Source organism: Caloenas nicobarica, chromosome 10, assembly GCF_036013445.1.
Source record: "Caloenas nicobarica isolate bCalNic1 chromosome 10, bCalNic1.hap1, whole genome shotgun sequence".
Taxonomy (NCBI): domain Eukaryota; kingdom Metazoa; phylum Chordata; class Aves; order Columbiformes; family Columbidae; genus Caloenas; species Caloenas nicobarica.
Genome location: NC_088254.1, coordinates 23723131 through 23742250, shown reverse-complemented (window position 1 = coordinate 23742250; position 19120 = coordinate 23723131). Strand labels below are relative to the sequence as shown.

General features: G+C 69.6%; 5 protein-coding genes across 5 annotated transcripts; 3 read left to right on the top strand and 2 right to left on the bottom strand.

Annotated features, from left to right (window-relative positions):
* Positions 1-319: 319 nt before the first annotated feature.
* On the top strand, positions 320-2309 carry LOC135992327 (peptidyl-prolyl cis-trans isomerase FKBP8-like). Its single transcript, XM_065641396.1, has 7 exons — positions 320-998; positions 1081-1169; positions 1259-1476; positions 1551-1723; positions 1793-1870; positions 1977-2080; positions 2195-2309. The coding sequence occupies exons 1-7, from the start codon at positions 504-506 to the stop codon at positions 2229-2231; spliced, it is 1194 nt and encodes a 397-aa protein (XP_065497468.1). The 5' UTR covers positions 320-503; the 3' UTR covers positions 2232-2309.
* Positions 2310-2623: 314 nt separating this feature from the next.
* Positions 2624-3274, top strand: SERF2 (small EDRK-rich factor 2). The gene is made up of 3 exons (XM_065641397.1): positions 2624-2674; positions 2841-2949; positions 3057-3274. The coding sequence occupies exons 1-3, from the start codon at positions 2668-2670 to the stop codon at positions 3118-3120; spliced, it is 180 nt and encodes a 59-aa protein (XP_065497469.1). The 5' UTR covers positions 2624-2667; the 3' UTR covers positions 3121-3274.
* A 4863-nt stretch (positions 3275-8137) lies between these two features.
* SERINC4 (serine incorporator 4) lies at positions 8138-11777 on the bottom strand. The gene is given in 11 exon segments (XM_065641986.1): positions 8138-8354; positions 8837-9141; positions 9389-9461; positions 9728-9854; positions 9926-10021; positions 10274-10485; positions 10547-10640; positions 10736-10815; positions 10889-11067; positions 11479-11625; positions 11727-11777. Coding segments are annotated over 11 exon segments (1581 nt in total).
* Positions 11778-13544: 1767 nt separating this feature from the next.
* HYPK (huntingtin interacting protein K) lies at positions 13545-14428 on the top strand. The gene is made up of 4 exons (XM_065641946.1): positions 13545-13769; positions 13847-13902; positions 14069-14120; positions 14258-14428. Exons 1-4 carry the CDS (start codon positions 13584-13586, stop codon positions 14351-14353), a joined length of 390 nt encoding a protein of 129 aa, XP_065498018.1. The 5' UTR covers positions 13545-13583; the 3' UTR covers positions 14354-14428.
* A 539-nt stretch (positions 14429-14967) lies between these two features.
* Positions 14968-19089, bottom strand: MFAP1 (microfibril associated protein 1). The gene is made up of 9 exons (XM_065641623.1): positions 18918-19089; positions 18622-18841; positions 17877-18006; positions 17405-17592; positions 16845-16953; positions 16616-16776; positions 16282-16441; positions 15721-15810; positions 14968-15610 (listed from the first exon to the last, which is right to left on the bottom strand). Exons 1-9 carry the CDS (start codon positions 18994-18996, stop codon positions 15428-15430), a joined length of 1320 nt encoding a protein of 439 aa, XP_065497695.1. The 5' UTR covers positions 18997-19089; the 3' UTR covers positions 14968-15427.
* Between the last annotated feature and the right edge of the window lie 31 nt (positions 19090-19120).

Below are 19120 nucleotides of genomic sequence, written 5' to 3'. Positions count from 1 at the left end.
CCTGGAAGACGATCAGGGGCACCGATGAGTCCCACCCGCGCCCGGTTTCCCGGCCCGGTCCCGTCCCACCTGCCGCCGAGAGCCGGACGTGCGAGAGGCTGAGCCGGGTCCCGGCCCGCAGCCCCGGTACCGGAGCCTCCCGCGCGGCTCCGGCCGCGGCAGGGTCCGGAGTGCGGGACCGTGGAGGGCGGGGGCGGACAGTGCCGGTCCGGTCCTGGGGGACAGTGGTGGGGCGGAGCGGCAGGAGCTCGGCGGCGGGGCTCGGCCTGAGCCGGCTATTTTTGCCGCGGGCCTGGGCTAATCCCCTGAGCCGCTTCCCGACGTTAAGTAACGGCGCGGCGGGATGCGCTCGCCGGCGGCCCTGGGTAGTCGCCGTGCGGCGGGGCCGGCGGCGACGCGCCCGGTGAGGGCTGGGGGCCGCGGGTACCCGCCGCCGAGCCCCGAGGGGACCCGGCCCCAGGCCGGCTGGTAGTGGCAGGCGGCGAGGCGGGTCGGAGGCGGCCATGCCGGGAACCTCGCCCGGCGGGTCCCCAGAGAGGGAGGCGGGGGCCGGAGGGCGGCCGCGAGGGCCCGGCCGGGACAGGCGGGTGCGGTTCCTCCTGCCCCACACCGCCATCGAGCTGCCGTCGGTGCGCGAGGAGGAGCAGCTCTTCTACCGGCGGCTGGAGGCGCTGGTGGCCCCGGGACCCGGCGGTTTCGCGCCGCTCTTCGCGGCCGACGGCTGGAGCAACCTGACGGGTGAGCGCTCGCAAGCGGCCCCGGGGAGAGCCGCGCCGGGGGGCCGGGCCCCGGGGGTCACGGGGCGGCTCTCAGGGCCGCCGCCGCCCGCAGAGGACCGGCTGCTGCGGAAGCGCGTGGTGCGAGATGGGCAGGACGGGCCGCGGCCGCGGCCGGGCCAGGAGGTGTCGGTGAAGGTGCTGGGAGTCCTGGAGGACGGCGGGCTGGTGGAGCGGGACCCGCGGCTCACCTTTGTGCCGGGCCACGGCGACGTCGTGCAGGTCAGCGCCGGTCGGGGCGCGGTGCGGGCCGAGCGCCGCCCGGTTGTGCGCCCGGCCAGCCCCGCCGTGCCCGTGTCCACAGGCGCTGGAACTGGGTGTCCCCACCATGCAGCCCGGGGAGGTCGCCTTCTTCCTCGCTGCCTTTCTCTACGGCTACGGCCGCCCGGGCAGGTAGGGCGGGCGAGCAGGCAGGGGCCGGAGCGGGCGGGGGCCGGGGGGCCGGGGCGGGCGGGCAGGGGCAGCCGGCGCTGTGCCCGCAGGGAGCCGGACGTGCCGCCCGAGGCGCCGCTGCTGTTCGAGGTGACGCTGCTGGAGGTGCGGGACGACCCCGACCCGCAGCAGCTGCCGCCCGCCGCCCGCCTGCGCCTGGGCGCACAGCGGAGGGAACGGGGAAACTTCCACTTCGCGCGGAGCGACTTCGCGGCGGCGCTGCGCTCCTACCGCCTGGCCCTGCGCGCCCTCGACGGCCCCGTCGCCGGTGAGACCGGGCGGAGAGACGGGAGGGGCCGCGGGGCGCCGGGCCGGGGCGCTGAGGCCGCGCTCGTCCCGTAGCCCCGCCCGGGCCGCAGGAGGAAGAGGAGCTGCGGGAGCAGCGCGTCAAGTGCCTCAACAACTGCGCGGCCGCCGAGCTGAAGCTGCAGCGGGCGGACGAAGCGCTGGCGGCCTACGAGGCGGCGCTGCGCATCTGCCCGGACAACGGCCGAGCGCTGCTCCGGCGGGGGCAGGTGGGTCCCGCACCGCCCTGCGCCGCCCCCGGCCCGGCCGCCCGCCACCGCCCACTCCTCTCCCCGCAGCTGCTGGCGCAGCAGGGCCGGGACGCGGAGGCCGCGCTGGACCTGAGGAGAGCCCTGGAGCTGGACCCGGCCAGCAAGGTCCGGCCCATGGGGGCGCGGGAGCGGGTGGCGGCCCCGCAGGAGCGCCACTCGGGAGGCAGCGGGACCGTCGGGGGTCCCGCCGCAGCCGCCCCGCCGCCCGCAGGTGATCCACGCCGAGCTCTCGCGGCTGGTGAAGCGCCGGAGCCCCTCGGCCAGCGCCACCCCCCAGGAGCCCCGCCACGGCCCGATGCCGCCGCCGAGCCCCGGGTGCGTAGGCGCGCGGGCGGACCGGACCACCGGGGACGAGCCGTCGGGAGAAGGTGCCCGGCCCGGGGACGCCTCCTTGGCCCGGGCGGCGCTCACGGCAGCCCCTCACCGCAGAGCCCCGGCGCCGCCCGCGACGGAAGGAACGGCCTGAGCGGCCCTGGAACCCCCGATGGAGCTGCCCCGCCGGAGACGGAGGAGCGGCTGCGGGGCCGCCGCTGGCCCGGGCCGAGGGGCGGGCAGGCGCTCGCGTGGCCCCGCCCGGCCCGCAGCTCCCCGGCCACGCCCCTCGGCACGCGCGAAGGGGCGTGGCTCCATGCTGCCCTGCCCCCGAGTGGGCGTGGCTCCGCAGCTCTAGCGCCTGCGCCACAGCTTCCGGCTTTTTCGCCCCCGCCGGCGGAATGGCAGCAGTAGCCCGCGGCCAATCAGGCGGGGTCTCGCAGGAGCAACCAGCCAATAGGGGGGCAGCAGAGGCGGGCTCGGCGCGGCGATTGGCCGTGCCGCGCCCTTAAAGCCCGTCGCGGGGCGGGGCGTGCGGGGGGGCAGTGCGGGACGTGGCGGCGGAGCGGAGGGCGGGAGGGAGCGGCGCCATGACCCGTGAGTGCGGGCCGGGCCGCGGCGCCGCGACCCGCCCCGCGGCTGGGGGCTGGTCTGGGGGGCGGGGGGGCGGCGCCGCGACCCGTGGGCGCGGGGCCGGGGTGCGGGGTGGGCCCGGGGCTGGGCCCCCGGGCCGGGCCCTTCTGAGGCGGCCGCACTGTCGCAGGCGGGAACCAGCGCGAACTGGCGCGGCAGAAGAACCTGAAGAAGCAGAGCGACTCGGGCAAGGGCAAGCGGCGGGACGACGGGCTCTCGGCCGCCGCCCGCAAGCAGAGGTGAGCGCCGGGCCGGCTCCGCCGACTCCCCGCCCCGATCCCCGGCCTGGTGGCGGTGCCGGTACCGGTGCCGGTACCGCTGCCAGCCCGGACGCGCTCTCCCGCAGGGACTCGGAGATCATGCAGCAGAAGCAGAAGAAAGCTAACGAGAAGAAGGAGGGCGCCAAGTAGCCCGCGGCTGGGCCGCCGCCGCCCCGGGGCCGGGCCGCCCGCCGGCAGGATGCCCAGCGCAGCCCCGGGGCCGGACCGCCCCGCCGGGGACCCGGCAGCGCCCCGCGCCGGCCTCGGGTCTGTCTCCTATTAAAGTAGCTTGTGGTGCGCTGCAGGCCCGGTCTCCTCCCTCCGTGCGCCGGGCGGGGGGGCCGGGGATGCCGGGAAGTGGGGGGGACACCGGCACCGTGTCCCCGCCCGGGAGGGAGTGAGCGTGGCCGGTGAAGAGGAGGGATGGAGCAAGCTCGGTGGTTGAGGCGTGGAGCAGCTGCATCTTCACGGTGAGGAGCAAAGATGGGCCTGGCCTGTGAGGTCTCTGTGAGCATCACCCGGGGTCAGGGCAGCCGGTGGGAGCCTCGGAGGTGAGGGGGCTGGGATCGCTAGGAGCCCAGGGTGATGGCACCGGGGGAGGGCTGTGCTGAGAGGGATGGGCTGCAGCAGGGGGGGAACGCAGGTCTGGAGACGGGGACATGGCGGCTGGGCCTGCTGGGGGGTGAGCTGCCTGCTGCACAGCTGCTCTGCAGGCACAGCGGAGCGGGGTCTGTCCGTGGGGAGGGGCTGCACTAGGCCCAGCAGCAGCGCGGAGCTGCCCGCGGGGAGATGCTGAGGTCCAGTCCTGCGCCGAGGCCTCTGCTCTGGCCCACCGTCCTCTTCACTTCCCTGCGGACCAGGAGCAGCGGTGTCACCGGTCCCGCCACTGCAGGCACTGCGCAGCCCGGAGCGGGCATGGCGGCCGGCGGGGCTCCTCACCGCGCCAGGTGCAGCACAGCCTCCACCACGTTGGTGCCGTCCTTGGCGCTGGTCTCGCAGAACAGGGAGCTGTGGGCCTGGGGGAGCAGCAGGTGTTAGGGGGGTCCCTGCCGCCCCAGGAGGCCCTGTCCTCACCCGCTCACCATGGCCAGATGCTGCCCCTGGGCTGTGCTCACCCCTGCGGCCTCTGGCAGCCCGGCCCGCAGGTCCAGCTTGTTCCCCACCAGCATGAGCGGCAGCATCTGCTCCATGGCCTGTGAGAGGGAGGGAAGGGCGGCTCCAGACTCCGTGGGGCTGGCAGCCTCCAGGGCAGCTGCTACTGTGGCCTCTGGGAGACACAGACTCTGCCACATGCACCGGCTGCCTCCTGTCCTGCCTGTGCCATGCCCGGGGACAGAGTGTGGCTCCGGACCCAACACTATCATCAGCAAAAGGGAAAAGGCCGGGGAAGCAATCCCACTGGTCCTGGGGCTGGCCTGTACCTTGCTTAGCAAGCAGCCTCGCTTGCTCCCATCTCACCTGCTTGGGGCACAGCCCTCCCACCCTGAGGGACCCCGAGACTCCCACCCCTCTCCCTGGGGCTGTCGGCCTCTTCCCTACCTTGATGTCCTCAATCCACTGGCGGGCGCTGAGGAAGCTGCTGGGGGAGCTGATGTCGTACAGGAGCAGCACACCCTGGGCCTTGCGGAAGTAGGACTGGGCGATGCTGCGGTACCTGGGGCCGTGTGTCACTGCGGTGCCGTGACAGCCAGCCCACAGGCCCAGCGGGGCGGCAGGAGCCCCATGAGCCCCATCCCCTGCACTCACCGCTCCTGTCCGGCTGTGTCCCAGATCTGCAGCGTGGTTTGCTCGCCGTCCACCAGCAGCTGCTTTATCTGGAAATCAACCCCTGCCAGGAGGGACAGTCAGGGGCTGCTCCTGTGCCTCCAGCCTGGGTACCGGGGGTGCTGGGGGGTACCGAGGGTGCTGGAGATGTCTCCTCTGAACTTGTTGTCGCAGAGGCGCAGCAGGAAGCTTGACTTGCCTGTGCCCCTGTCCCCCGCCAGCACCAGCTGGTACACAGGGCAAGGGGATGCAGGTTCCTCTCTCCTCTGGCAGCCCTGGTGACACAAGGAGGGTGGCAGGGGTGTGGGTGTGCCCCGGCTCCCCCAGCCTGGCCCCATCCCCGGATGGGGAGTTGCCAGTTACCTCCGGTGTGAAGGCAGAAAGCTTCCTCCTGCTGCAGCGCCTGGCAGGGCAGTGCGGCCCCTGGCCGGCCGTGGGGCTGGGGTCCTGCAGGGTGACAGGTGCCACGGTGAGCGGCTGAGCAGACCTGTGTCTCCCTCCTCACCCAGGGCACCGGGCCGGGGCAGATCCATCACCTCGGGTCCTGGGCAGGGGCTGGGGGAATGCCCGTCCTTGGAGCTGCGGCTGCCCGTGTTGCTGAGTGAGGAGGCCGTGTCCATGCTGGAGATCGAGGTCTGCCGCTGCCCGGGGCTGCCGGGCGTCAGGGCTGTGTCTGCCCAGGAGGCTGCAGCGGGAGCAGGTGCTGTGTGGAGCCATTTCCTGGCTCTGTGCTCAGGGAGGGGGTTCTGCAGCCAGCGTCGCCCCTGCCCCCGCATCGCTCACCTGCTGTGGGTGCCCTGTGAGCAGCAGGGGGGCTGTGCGACCGAGTGGGGGGCAACGGCTGCATGGGATAAGGTGTTTAGCACCCTAGGGGATGGGGAGTACCCAAGGGGGTGTCTGCAGCCCCAGCTCCTGGGGCTCATGTGGGTCCCAGGGTGCTGGCAGGGCGAGGGCCAGGCCAGGTGCCCTGTGCCCCATGGGGGTGGGCAGCACCCAGCACCCTGCGCTCCCCGCTGCCGGGGCAGGTGCCAGCCCCACAAGGCAGCGGCTGCGGGGCTCACCGCGCGGGGGGCCGTGTGCGAGCCGAGCAGCAGGGCTGAGCGCAGGCTGCTGTTGCTCTCGCAGAGGCTCCTGTTCACCGTCCTGGCGGGAGGGAGCATCCTGAGGGGGACAGCAGGGGTGACCCCAGGGGGGCTGTGCACACAGCAGTGGCACCCCCAGGCAGGAGCATGTCCCCAGCTGCTACTGTGGCTGCTCCCCTGCTGCTGCCCAGCCAGGTTTGGACGTACTGCAGCATCTGACGTAGCTTGTGAACGCCAGATTCTCCTCCACCATTTCCTGCAGGGCCAGCTGCTCCCTGCGGGGACACGGTACCCCACAGCAGGGCCCCGCTGGCACAGGGGCTGCACAGGGCCCCCCAGCCCCGACCCACCAGCACCCATGCCCAGGGAGGCAGAGGCACCCGTGGAGGAGCCAGGACAGCCTGTGAGCCCCAAGGACGCCCAGCGTCACAGCGTTTGCCAACAACAAGCCTGGAGGGGCATGCCAGCAGCTCTGGGCAGCTCCCCAGCTGCCTGTGCTCATGGCTGGGCTGAGCAGGGCAGCATTTCCCTGATGGCACCAGGCCGTCCCACGGCTCAGGGCAGGCAGGAGCGCACAGGCCCAGCACAGCCCCCCACCCAGCACAGCCCCCCACCCAGCACAGCCCCTGCCCGCAGCTCGCTGGGCACCCCGGCAGTGCCGCCCGCTCGGCTGCTGGAGCCACACATGCAGTTGGCGCTGGGCCATGTGCGAGCAGGGTGTCCTGCAGAGCTGGGGACAGCCCTGCCACCCTCTCCCCCAAAATGCCACCTCCTGTGCTGCTGGGCCCGCTTGGAGAAGTCCCCCTGCAGCCGCTGCACCTCCACCTGCAGCTGGGAGACGCGGCGCTCGGCCTGGCGCAGGGTGCGACGCAGCTGGTTGTTCTCCTGGGCAGGGCGGACGGGCCCCGCTGCGACGCTGCCTGGGGCACTGGAACCCTTGGGTGCCTGGGGCTGCAGGGACCCCCCCCAGCCCCTCCCAGCCCTACCTGGGCGACGTCCCCAAGCTGGCGCTGCAGCTGCCCCACGTCTGTCCCCGAGCCCTGCGTGGGTCCCTCCATCTCCTGGGAGGAGGGGCGCGAGGGGCAGCCCCACACTGGGCACTGGGCGGGCTGGTGGGCACTGGTCCTGGCCGTGGGGGCTGATCCCGGCCACAGGGGTCAGTCCTGTCCGGCACCAGCTGCCACTGCTGCCGTGTGGGGCCTGTGGGGCGCAGCCGGTGCCGCGGCCCCGCGGTGCTGCTGGCCCCATCGTGTTTGCTCTGCGGGTGGGGCGGGGGCCGGGCTGGCATGTGGTCCTGTGGCAGCGCCGGAACCGCACCCTCCTGGGCAGCCAGGCTGGGCCCCCGGTACCCGGCTCAGCCCAGTACCACACCAGCACCTGCACCCCATGCCTCCGGCTCCCCCCGCCTCCCCTCCGACCAAACCCACCGAGGCACTGGGCGCTGGGGGCTCTGTCCACCTGTCTGTCCATCCTCCCTAGGGCTTTTCTCAGCTGCAGAGAGTGAAGGGAGGAACAGGTGTGCTGTGACCATGGTCTCCAGGGAGAAAGGCACCTGCTGTGGTGGGACACGATGGGACATGAGCAGCTGGAGCCGGGGCTGGCATGGTGCCACAGGACCCCACAGCCTGACGTTGTCCCCAGTGCCCTGGGGCAGGTCCCCTGATGGCTCGTGGGCACCTTTCAGGCCAGCACACCCAACACCGTGTTGTGCTGGAGCCCCATGTCCTGGGGATGCTGGCTGCCCCGGGCCGCAGCTGGGAGTGCGCTGGGGACACCAGCCACAGGCCAAACCCCTCCTGGAGCCCCAGACCCACATTCCCTGCTCTGCCACCCCCCTGCTCGTCCCCCCTCTCCAGCAGAGCCACCCCGAAGGCACCTCCAGGCCCATGGCTGCTGGCTGCGTGGGGGCAGATAGCACAAGCTCAGTCAGAGTTTTATGTAAAAATGTATTCAAGGAGGTATTTACAAGGAGCCCACCGCCGGCAGGTGAGCTGGGACGCAGGCAGCCAGGACCCGTCACCGGGGCTGGCAACTGGCGTGTGGCCGGAGCCAGGGGGGCGGCAGCAGCCGGGGCTGAGCACCCGCCACCCACGCTCACTCTGGCCAGGCTTTTGGTGGCCACAGCTCAGCGCAAGACCCGTGTCCCTGGGAGTGCTCGCCTCCCGGGTCCCCCTCAGGCTCTCAGATGCTGCCGTCTCCCAGGACAGGGGTCATGGGAGCCCAGCGGGACACACTGGGGCCGGGCACAGGCACAGGGCACAGCAGGGACCAGCCCTGGCCGCTGCCCCGTGCGGGGCCAGGCACAGTCCGTCCTGCAGGCACTACGTGCAGGCGCTGACGCGCTGCGGGATGCGCCGCCGCCGCAGGACACGCAGGGCCGGGCCGCTGCGCCGGGGCTGGGGGGAGCCGTGCAGGCAGAGAGGGCTCAGCAGCAGCCACAGGTAGAGCAGGACGCAGGCCCAGCACGAGGACACCTTCACCCAGAAGGTCGACCAGCTGCCATGTGTGAAGGTGGTCTCCAGCACCGCGTTCTCGTAGCTGGCGGGAGAGGGCAGGTGTTGGGCACCCAAGGGATGCTGGCATGGGGTGTCCCAGTGCCAGCTGGAGCCACCAGGTCATCCCGTGTCCCAGCGGCCGCATGTCCCTGGGCACATCCCACTGGCCAGGGAGCTCCCCAGCCCTGCAGACCCCAGCCTGTCTCACTGCACCGCGTGGCTGCTGCTGCGGGGGCCGTGGTGGCCGCCATGCAGGTCTGCGGGTGCAGAGCCGGTGTGTCCCCAGCAGACACCAGCTGGGCGACGCCAGCAGGGCCTGGAGCAGGGGTCGGTGAGCAGCGCAATGCTGCAGCCCAAGCCCGCGTGGGGAGCGAGCGGAGCCGGTGGGGCGATGAAGCTGGGGCGGGGGTGATGGCACTGGGTGGTGACAACACTGGCAGGGCTGCAGTCTCAGCCAGGCAGCTGCACGAGCAGGAGGAAGGGGAGCAAGAGCGCGGAGGGCTGGGCAGCAGCGCAGGGCCCCACCTGAACCAGTTGGTGAGGGTCATCATAACGTAGAGTGAGGCGAGGAAGAAGACGAAGTGGAAGGCTGAGTAGCTGTAGACCACGCGGTCTCGCTCGTCCTGGACAAGGCACTGTCCCTCCGGGGTCTCATCCACTGGCTCACACGTCTGTTCAGTGCCTGCGAGAGCACAGGGAACGGCAGCTCCTGCAACCTTCTCGCCAGCACCCCTGGGCTGGGACACCGGCACCTAAGGGTGCATGTCCTTGCACCCACCTCTCAGCTCCTCGTCCATCTTGTCGGGGCAGCAAAAGCAGCAGGAGGGTTCCTGCCAGGAGAGCCGATGGCTGGGGCAGGGAAGCAAGCCCCACGACACCGCCGCAGGGCTCACCCTGCCAGCCTGCCCGGCGCGGGGGGATGTGCCCAGGGAAGCCCCCCTGCCCAGCTGGACAACCCTGCCATTGCCCGGGGCTGGGACAAGGCTCAGGAGGGCTCGGGGTGGCAGGTCTGGGGTGCCCGTGGCAGGAGGACATGGGGCACAGCTCGAGGAGGGGGCAGCAGCTGAACTCACTCACTTTAAACTCAAAGCTGTAGACTTTGACCATCCAGAGGGGCCCAAAAACCTCGGCGAGGTAGGAGGCTTCATTGCTGCACCCAGGAGAGAGGCAGAAAGTGTCACCCAGGCACCCCAGCCCCGTGCCAGGCCCCCGGCCCCCATGGACCCGACACGGCTGCAGAGACCTGCCATGCTGGGGGTCACTGCGCCGCCCTGCGTGTCCGTGGGTGCCCAGCCTGCGCTGGCCCTGCCACCCTTCGGGACATCCCCGGCGCTGCTGGCTGAGCCACAGGCTGGGGACAGGGACCCCCAACGGGATGGTGCCGCGAGCGCCCTGCCCACCCCGTGGCACACGCACCATGCAAAGAGCACGCAGGCGTACATGATGGTGGCCCCCACAACGGCAACAGTGGTGTCCTCTGTCTGCATCTCATCCTGCCGCACGCCGGGGAAGCAGACGGTGAGGTTCTGCCCCTTGTAGAGCACTGCAGGAAGGTGGAGGTGAGACGGGTGCATGCCCTGTCCGGAGGGCTGCCAGCGGCAGGAGAGCACCCACCTCTCTCCGGGGGACGGCTGGACAGTGCGGAGAAGGTGAGGTACATCACATAGCAGCTGATGATTGAGGACTGCAGCAGTCCCGATCGCGGCTGCCCTGCGAGCATGGGGTCAGAGGCATCGCCAGAGCCCCAGGAGCACCACGAGCGGCCCCAGGCAGCCCCCTCCCACTGCACCCCCACCCAACGCCCCGTGCTGGGGCACAGCAGGGACCCGTGGGAGGCCTGGGGGGCCAGGTCCTTCCTGGGGGCCCAAGTGCTGCCCTGAGCAGGGAGCCCACAGCTGCCACTCATAGCCACAGTGCCCAGCCGGCCCTGCAAAGCGGCAGCCCGTGCTGTGCGGTACTCACTGAGCCGCACACAGGGCGTGATGGAGATGAAGGACATGATGCCGCAGAGGCTGCCGTGGAGGGTGAGCAGCACCTTGTTGAGGTGGCAGGCAGCCGGGTGGGTGTAGAACTTGTAGAGGAAGGCAAAGGCGGCGGAGGCAAGGGTGTAGAATGCGGCAGTGGCCAGCAGCACCGCCACGTACCAGCGCTTGTCCCGCGCAGCGCCCGTCAGCCTGCGGGAGCGTGGGTGAGAGGTGGCAGCACCAGGCGCCCACCCAGCACCCCGGCACTCACCAGTTCTTGTTCCAGGTGTGCGCGAAGGCCGTGATCAGCACCAGCTGGATGAGGATGAAGGCGAAGCCCCCGCAGATGCCCATGTAGTGCCAGGCTGGGGGGAGAGGGTGGCGTAAGGCTGGTTCAGGGGCACGTGGGGGCCATGAGCCGGCTCTGGAGGGGCCCACTCAGGCAGGAGGGGGGACGCACCTTGGATGAAGCCATCCTCGGGGATGAAGAAGCTGGCGGCACAGAGCCCCACCAGCACCAGCAGCTTCAGGAGCCAGAACCTGTGGAGCAGCAAGCGCTTGGGTGAAAGTGGCCCTGACAGCCCCCAGCCCCCCGGCAGCCCCCAGCCCATACCCATTGTGCAGCTGTGCACGGCAGTCGGTGCTGGAGCGCACATTGAGCAGCAGGGCAGCCTGTGCCAGGTGGAAGCAGGCAGTGCTGAAACAGACGCGGTATACGGCCGAGGAGCCCACCAGCCGCTCGCAGTCCGTGCCCCCGGGCAGATGTTCGCACAGCACCGCCGAGAAGGGCACCTGCAGGCACAGTGAGTGCCAGGACAGGGCTGATGATGTGCCCACCACCCCTCAGCACCCACAGCATCCATCACCCTGGCCTCCTGACACCCCAGCATCCCAAATACCTTTTCCGTCCCCAGCACCCCTGGGACCTTCAGCATGCTGGGCAAGTTCTGCAGCTTCATTTCCTCTGGTACCCCTTTCCCCTTGGCACCTCCAGCACCCTTGGCACTCCCAGCAGCCCTGTTACTCCCCATATCCCCAGAATCCCAGTACTCCTGACTCCCCTGGCAACCCCAGCACCCCCAGTGCTCCTGGAACCCCTAATTGCCCCTGGGATTCCTGGCACCCCGGCATCCCCCAGCACTCCTGGTGCCCCTGACACCCCAGCACTGCCAGCACCCAGGCTGTCCCAGCTCCCTTCATCACCTTCTCCCTGACGACCTGGGCCACGGTGCGGGACAGCATGAGGCAGCACACGGCAGAGGCCAGGACGTGCAGGAGCGTGTAGAGGATCCGGGTGCCCGTGGACACGCGGAGCCCATGGCGGGAGCTACAGCCACAACCGCAGCACAGCTGGGAGAGCATGGTCAGCAGGGACCACCGGGCCAGAGCTGCCCCCCAGCCCGGCCTGGCACCCCAGCCCAGCCCAGCCCCACCAGGCCCCTCAGTCCCACCTGGCAGAGCAGTGAGTGCAGGAGGCGGCCGTGCGCCCGTGTGCCCGCCATGGCCCGGCTCAGCTTGGCCCCCGCTGCCCTGATGGGATTAGGGGATTGTCGGCTTGGCCCGCCCCGCCATCTGCTCGCCACCACTGCCCGGCAGCCGCCATGGGGTGTGCAGGGTCCACCAGTGACCCCTGGCCACGGGGAGCCCTGCCTGGACCGCTGGTCCCTCACTGGGCAGGATGAGGCCGTGACAGCTGCTTGGGCATGGGCTGCACTGGGGGACACATGGGGTCCGTGGTTGCCACCACCCGCCTGGTGATGGCTGGTCCCAGAGCGGTGCCATGGTGCTGTGTGGTGGCTGGGGGGACGTGGGAGTTCCAAAGGGCTGTGGGGTGGTAAAGGCACCCACGGGCGCAGAGACACCCACGGGTGGCCCTGGAGTCAGGGACTGTGCAGGCAGGATGGCCTGAGGCACATCGAGCCAGGCAGCGGGACGTCCCCAGAGCGGTCGGGAGCTGGGGACAAGCCGGAGGGGCGTGGGGGTGTCTGCTGCCCGCGCACCCTCTGCTGGGCCTGGCTGGGCTGGCGCCACCCTGCTGCAGCTCCCGCGCAGCTGCTGCGGCTCTGCCGCTGGAACAGCCGTGACGAGGCGCTGGGGCCGGGGCTGTGGCTGCACAGAGCTCCCACGCGCTCCCCTCCTTCCCAACGCCCCAGCGGGGAAGTCGGGGTGGGCAGGGGATTGGAGCCAGGACAGCTGACCCCGGTGGCCAAGGGACAGCCCACGGCACAGCGTGTCCTCGGCAGTGACCAGAGGCAGAGGAAGGGTTTGGCTCCCAGTTGGCTGTTACTTGGAGCCTGGCAGGGCCCTTGGCTGCTGGGGCACGCGATGAGCGGCACTGGGGTTTGGTTTATTTTTGCTCTTTCCTTCACAGGTTGAAGTGTCTTTATTTTAACTCACAAGGTTTTTTTGCTCTTGCTTTTGCTATTCTCTCCCCACTCTGCCGTGTGGCTGCTGGGCTGGTGTTCAGGGTCAGCCCAGCGCAGCCGCCAGGGTCCGCAGGACGTCTCGGGCTGGCTCGTCCCCACGCACGTCCCCGCACGAGGCCAGGAGCGAGGGGCCCTGGAGGGTGTCACAGAGGTGGGGGCAGCGTGCGGGCACAGGACATGGAGGAGCTGGCACAGGACCCACAGACGCGGGTCCAAGTGCAGACAGGAGCCGCTCTCGGGCGGTTTTGTTTGAGTCCCTGGCAGGGTCACCAGGCCGGGCACGGCCCCAGCGCCCCAAGGGGCCGGCGGGGGCCCCAGGGCCAACCCGGAGAGCTGGAACCGGAACTGGCCGCCGGCAGCGCGTGCCCGCGGTCCCACCGGACGCCCCGCGGGCCGGGCCGGAGCGCTGCCCCGCGGCACCGCCCCCGGATCCCGTCCCGGCCTTGTACGGCGTGACTGCAGCGGAGCCAAACAGGGCTCCATAACCCTCTTACCGGGCTTAGCGCCCGCTCGGCCGCCGGGGGCGGCGGGAACACCGCGTCCCCCACCCCGGCAGCGCCCGAGAGCCGCCGGTACCGAGAACCCCCCGAGCCCCCGGAGCCGGGGCCTGAGCCCGCGGGAGACCCACGGCAGCCGCTCGGCCTGACGGGCTCCGCAGCGCCCGCCGGCGGCGAGACCGGCCTGGTGCGGGGACAGCGGCGGCGGCGGCGGAGCCGCGAAGGGAAGCGGAGCCGGGGCCCGGGGCCGGCGCGAGGGGCGGGGCCGGCACGAGGGGCGGGGCCGGCGCGAGGGGCGGGGCCGGGCCCGGCATCTTCCTCGTCGGCGCGGCCGGGTGCAGGTTCCGGCGGTAGCACGTGACCGGAAGCGCGGCCCGGCGGCGGGATGGCGGCGGAGGGTGATGTGGAGCTGGAGCTGGAGACGGAGCCCAACGGCTCCGGCGGCGGCAGCGATGGGGCGGGCGGGCGCGCGGCGGAGAAGCCGCGGAAGCACGACAGCGGTGCGGCGGACCTGGAGCGCGTCACCGACTATGCGGAGGAGAAGGAGATCCAGAGCTCCAACCTGGAGACGGTGCGGGGGCGACGGCGGCCGGGGCGGAGGGACTCCGCCGGGCCCCGAGCACCGCGGTGATCGTGCCCGTCCCGCAGGCCATGTCGGTGATCGGAGACCGGAGGTCCCGGGAGCAGAAGGCGAAGCAGGAGAGGTAACCACACCAGGCACCGGCCCCGACATCCTGGCCCTTCCCCGGGAGCCGGGACGGACGCTCGGCCTCCTCCCAGCGGAGCCCGGGCAGCTGCGAGGGGCCGCTCCCGCCTCAACGTGCGGCCGGGGGGCCCTGTCGGTCACCGGCAGTTTGTCTGTTTCCACAGGGAGAAGGAACTGGCCAAAGTGACGATCAAGAAGGAGGACCTGGAGCTGATCGTGAGTGGGGGGGACTGGTGGGTGCAGCCGGGCTGATGGCTGAGCTGTCCCCGGGGGGGCCGGTGCCTGCCTGGGGCTGGGGGTGCATGGCGGGGAGGCCCTGCTGCCCCCCCACGGTTCCCTGGCTCTCCCCACAGATGACGGAGATGGAGATCTCACGGGCAGCCGCCGAGCGCAGCCTGCGCGAGCACATGGGGAACGTGGTGGAGGCGCTGATCACCCTCACCAACTGAAGGGCACCGGGACTGGGCCCTCGCCAGGTGTGGGGGCAGCTGAGGGGGCACCAATAAAGGCACTGGCAGAGTGGCCATCAGCCTGGTCTGTGCGGCACTGGGGGTCCTGCTGGGCGCAGCAGCTCCTGTCACCGCCTTGTCCCTGCTCGCGTGCCGGTGGGTGCGCCCGAGGTCTGGCAGGGACCTCAGCCAGTCCCACTGTGACCAGGGCCTGAGGGGTGACCCAGGTGAGGTGGCCCCAGGGCAGGCAGGGTGACAGGCAAGGACCAGCCTGGAGCTGCTACTGCCTGCACCCCAACTACCCGCTCTGGTGAGATGTTGGGCCCTGGAAATGTGCAGAGTTTTGTTAATGGGGCCTGTGGGACGGCGCTGCCTCCCAGAAGCAGCAGCAGGAACCTCGTGTTTTCTGTCCTGGGGGAGCACAGCTCCGGCGCAGGGAGCTGCAGCCCCTGGTACGAGGGCGAGGGAGTGGTGACAAGCCAAGTGCAGTGACAGCTGCCCTGGGCTGGCACCTCCTGGGCTGTGGCAGCCTGTGCTGGCTCACAGGATGGTGCAGAACAGGACAGCACATTCCACAGACACCAGGGCCAGAATGTGTAAGAAAACAACCACTTTTAATCAAACCAACCCCCCTGCAGGTAGAAAAGCCCAGCCCTACAGAACCAGGGTGAGGAGATGGAGTCACCGCTGTTCTGCACCAAAAAAGGGCCCAAACTGGGGAAAGTACAAGTGGGCAGGAGATGCTGTGGAGTAGACAGGCACAAAAGTCTGTTAGTTCCTCCTGGGTTGGGTGTGCTGGAGCCGGGGGCGTTGCTGCTCCCGCATGGCCCCCCTGGCACTGCCAGTGGTGGGACAGTGGAGTGGCCGCAGCCTGGCCAGCACAGTCAGGCCATTGTTCTCTGCGGCACCCAGGCAGCGAGCGCTGGCTCTGCGCAGCGCAGGGAGCAGGACACGGTGTCAACAGGGCAGGTGTGGTGTGGGGACAGAAAGGGCCTGTAACCACAGTCTGGCACAGCGCTGCGTCCCTCTGTCCCAGTGCTGGCAGGGAAGTGCCCTCCCCCTCCGCCCGCTGCCTTAGGTGGTTTTTCGCTTCTTGGCGGAGGGTCTCTCGAAGACATCGCGCACACCTGCTGCTTTCTGCTTGAAGAACTTGGTGTTCTGGGCGCTCTCCTGGCCCCAGGCCGAGTCGAAGGACGTGGTGTCCTGGTCCACCAGGTGTGTGTACTTGGTCCGCCCTGAGCGCCCGAAGTTCTTCACCTGGGGAGCGGAAGAGCTCATGAGCAGCCACTCGGGAAGGGCACGGGGACCTGCTGTTCCCCCACCCTTCGGTGCAGCACACAGGCTGGCACCCTTGCCAGCACACCCACCTGCATGACTTTGGGCAGGATGGTTTTGTTGAAGTGGTCCTCGAGTGTCGGGGCGCTGAAGTCCCTCTTGTACACCTCCTCGTCCTCGTCCTGCCAGAGGAGACGCCTGCTCAGTCAGTGCCAGCAGCAGGTGGCAGCGGGGCAGAGCCACCAGCAAGCCCATGTCGCTGCTCTGCTGGGGTTGCTGCGGTGCCTGCAGCCCCGTTAACATACTGCTGAAGGTGGGGATGCAAGCGTTGTCGGCTGGGAACCCTCAACCTCACATGCTCTGTTGCGGCAGCATGGGCTGGCTCCAGCCAAACTGCGCCCGTCCCACTTGGGCTCATGGCCAGTGCCTCGCAGTGCTACCATGCTGTCACCGCTTGCTGTCTGCACAAGAGCTGCCCCTGTTCAGGTCACTCCTCGCTTCAGCCCTGCGCTGCCTCAAGGGCCACTTCTTGTCCCAGTGCACCCCCGTCCCAGGGCACTGCAGGGGGGGTGTCCCCGGCCTTGGGACACCATGGGGGGGCTCAAGCAGGGAGGAGCCATCCCCACATCTTGCGCAGCCCGCAGCAGACTCACCATGAAGAAGGCGCCGCGGTGGTAGTACTTCTGCAGGAACTTGTACTTGCCCTTCACCGCCTTGTTGGTGATGACCTTGCCATTGGCACGCAGCTCGGCGCGGCGCTCCTCCTCCGTCAGGTTCCGCATGCGCTCAATCTCCGCCTTCTCCTTCTCCATGCTGGGGGGAGAGAAACCCCCTGAGGCCTTGGCTCCCCCAGAACCCTGTGAGCTGCCACTGTCCTGTGTCGCTGACCGCGGGGAGTAAGGGCAGCCAAGGGCAGGGGGGCTTGGGGCACTCGGCCCATCTCAGAGCCCAGGGGCTCGGCCTCACAGTTACACAGATGACACTTACGCTTCTCGTTCTTCGCGGTCCCGTTTGATGCGCTTCAGCTCACGTACTTTCCAGGCTTCATACTCTTCCTCATCATTCTCATCGTCTGTATCTAGCGCATCTAGTGCTGCCAGCGAGCGCTTGTTTTCCTCAAACTCTTTCTTTGCCTCCTCTTCGACAATCTGCAGCAAGGACCAGGCTCAGCTGCTGGGGTGACTGTCCCCACACACCCCCAGCCTCACATCCGCACCTTCAGCGTGTACTTGCGCCGCTCCTCCGCCATCCGTTTGGCCTCCTGCTCCAGCTCCTTCTGCTTCAGTGCCTCTGCTTCCCGCTCCTGCACCGTGATCCGGTCCTTCCTGCGGGCAGGATGCAGCCTCAGCCCTCCTCGGGCCCCACCACCGCCCGGCTGCTGGCAGAGCTCTCCTGCCCTGCAGCTGCTGCCAGCCCTCGCTTCCTCGGGGACCGGCCCAGTCCCAGGGCCCTCCTTGCCCGGTGTCCCCACACCAGGGCTGCGGCAGGTGACCAAGTCCCAGCTGTGGGGCGCAGCTCACCAGCACCTTCCCTGTGCCACCGCCTGGCACTTGCCTGAGGGCTCCGGCAAACCATGATGTGACCTGTAGTGACCCCAGAGCTGGGGAGGGGCTGTGGGTGCTGGGATCACCCCACACTGCCCGACTGCGCCCGCCAGCCTGTGACCTGCGAGCCTGCCACCTGCCACTGCGCTGCCCTGCAGCAAAGGAGACCCCAGCAGAGGCGCCTGCTCAGCCCCCAGCTCCCGTGTCCGACCCATGCGGCCGTGTCACGCACTTGCGGATGAAGACGGGTTTGAGACGCGGCTCCATTTCATCCTCGCTGTCCGTGTACTCCTCGTACTCGGACTCAGACTCCGACTCTTCTCCAGATCGACCCTCGTCCTCCAGCTCCATCACTTCCATCTCCTCCGTCTTCCTCTCCTGCGCTCGCTGCCGCATCATCCCGCGCCGACGCTCGATCTCCTGATGGAGCCAAATGAGAGGAGTCAGATGAGCAGCCCCACCACCGTGTCCCTCCACCCTCCTGTCCAAACTGCGCTGTGTCTGGAGTGTTGGCTGTGAGACAATACATCTGTCCCTTCAGGTGCAGGGTGGCCTCTCCAGGTGTCCCGTCCTTCACAGAAGACGGTGACCCACCAGTTAAGTCCCAGCAGCTGTGACACTTGTCCAGCTCCACCAGACACACAGTTCATGCCTGTGCCATTCAGAGGCTTTCCTTGGCCCGTTACTTGGCTCTGCAAGCACACCTCATCATCGATCTCCTCCTCCTCCTCTTCGCTTGTGTCCTCCCGCTCCAGACGCCAGGCCTCCCCCTCCACCTCGGAGTCACTTTCTCCAACCACTTCAGGCTCCACAATTTTACGATGTCTCGCCAGCCTGCAACACACCCCAGTGAAACGACGGCACTTTAAACACAAAGGGGCTGCGAGAAGTTGACTTGTGAACAGTTCCTAATGAGGCCGTGCATGGGCAGACCCCACGTTCCCCCCTAGGAGGCTGCAGAGCCTGGGAAGCAGCAGCTCCTCCCCGGCCGTGCCCCAAGCAGGCGGGAGCTCCCAGGGCAAACCTCCCTGTTTCTGGAACCAAAAGCAGCAGCAGCAGCTCCATGGGAGAGGGTCAATGGCACTCAGTTACTCCCTGCCCGGGGCACACGGCAGGTGCCACCAGCTCTTCCCGCTATCCTGAGCTGCAGCACAGCGTTTGGAACCTGTTTTCACCTGCACCCCCTGACTGCAGTTGGACACAGGGCTATGCCCTGGGAAACAGTGACTGCAAGTTGGACGGGCAGCTCAGGGCAGACCCAACGCCTGAGGCGCGCAGCACGTCTGTGAGCAGTCAGAGACTCCCCTGCGCTGCCTGGACAGCGTGCTCAGGCTCTGCCCGGTGTTCCTGTGGTTCCTCCCACCCGGGCGGCAGAGTGGGGTCAGGCTACCCCAGCCCCCGCCAGGGCAAACCCGCAGGGACGTGGCTCCTCGCCGCCCCAGCACCCACCGCTCCTCCACGTCCTCAGCGATGCGGTTCTGCAGGCGCCGCAGCCGGGGGTCGTTGGCGAGTTCCTCCTCCTGCTCCTCGGGCTCCACCTCCTGCTCCTTCGCCTTCTTGATGAACTGGAACTCCTCGTCCTCCTCCTCTGAGGACTCCATGGGCGCGTAGTCGGGCCGCTTCCCCGACACATATCGCTTCACCTTCACCTTCTCCATGGAGAGCTCACCTGCGGGCGGCCGGGCCGTTAGCCGCGGCCCCTCGTCCCCCTGCCGGGCCGGCCCCGCCGCCGCCCGCACACTCACCCTTCTCGTTGCGGACGGGCACGGCGCCCGCCGTGGACTGGATCGGCGGCTGCTTCATGAGGGCGCTGGGGACCGACATGGTGGCGGCGGGGACGGGCCGGGCCGGGCCGGGGGAGCAGCGGCCGCTGACAACGGCTCCGTGCAGCCGCTCACCCGGAACGGCAACAGCGGCTCCACTTCCGCCGGAAGCGGAAGCTGCCACG

What these genes read in the sequence shown, in the direction of transcription:
- HYPK (XM_065641946.1), top strand. Translation starts at nt 13,584, where the DNA reads ATGGCGGCGGAGGGTGATGTGGAGCTGGAGCTGGAGACGGAGCCCAAC. An exon ending in AGAGCTCCAACCTGGAGACG is followed by an intron (nt 13,770 to 13,846) that starts GTGCGGGGGCGA and finishes CCCGTCCCGCAG; the next exon opens with GCCATGTCGGTGATCGGAGA. An exon ending in AGGAGGACCTGGAGCTGATC is followed by an intron (nt 14,121 to 14,257) that starts GTGAGTGGGGGG and finishes CTCTCCCCACAG; the next exon opens with ATGACGGAGATGGAGATCTC.
- LOC135992327 (XM_065641396.1), top strand. Translation starts at nt 504, where the DNA reads ATGCCGGGAACCTCGCCCGGCGGGTCCCCAGAGAGGGAGGCGGGGGCC. An exon ending in CGCTGCTCCGGCGGGGGCAG is followed by an intron (nt 1,724 to 1,792) that starts GTGGGTCCCGCA and finishes CTCTCCCCGCAG; the next exon opens with CTGCTGGCGCAGCAGGGCCG. An exon ending in AGCTGGACCCGGCCAGCAAG is followed by an intron (nt 1,871 to 1,976) that starts GTCCGGCCCATG and finishes CGCCGCCCGCAG; the next exon opens with GTGATCCACGCCGAGCTCTC.
- MFAP1 (XM_065641623.1), bottom strand. Translation starts at nt 18,996, where the DNA reads ATGTCGGTCCCCAGCGCCCTCATGAAGCAGCCGCCGATCCAGTCCACG. An exon ending in AGGAGGAGATCGATGATGAG is followed by an intron (nt 17,593 to 17,876) that starts GTGTGCTTGCAG and finishes TGGCTCCATCAG; the next exon opens with GAGATCGAGCGTCGGCGCGG. An exon ending in TCCTGCCCAAAGTCATGCAG is followed by an intron (nt 15,611 to 15,720) that starts GTGGGTGTGCTG and finishes TCCGCTCCCCAG; the next exon opens with GTGAAGAACTTCGGGCGCTC.
- SERF2 (XM_065641397.1), top strand. An exon ending in GCCGCCGCCCGCAAGCAGAG is followed by an intron (nt 2,950 to 3,056) that starts GTGAGCGCCGGG and finishes GCTCTCCCGCAG; the next exon opens with GGACTCGGAGATCATGCAGC.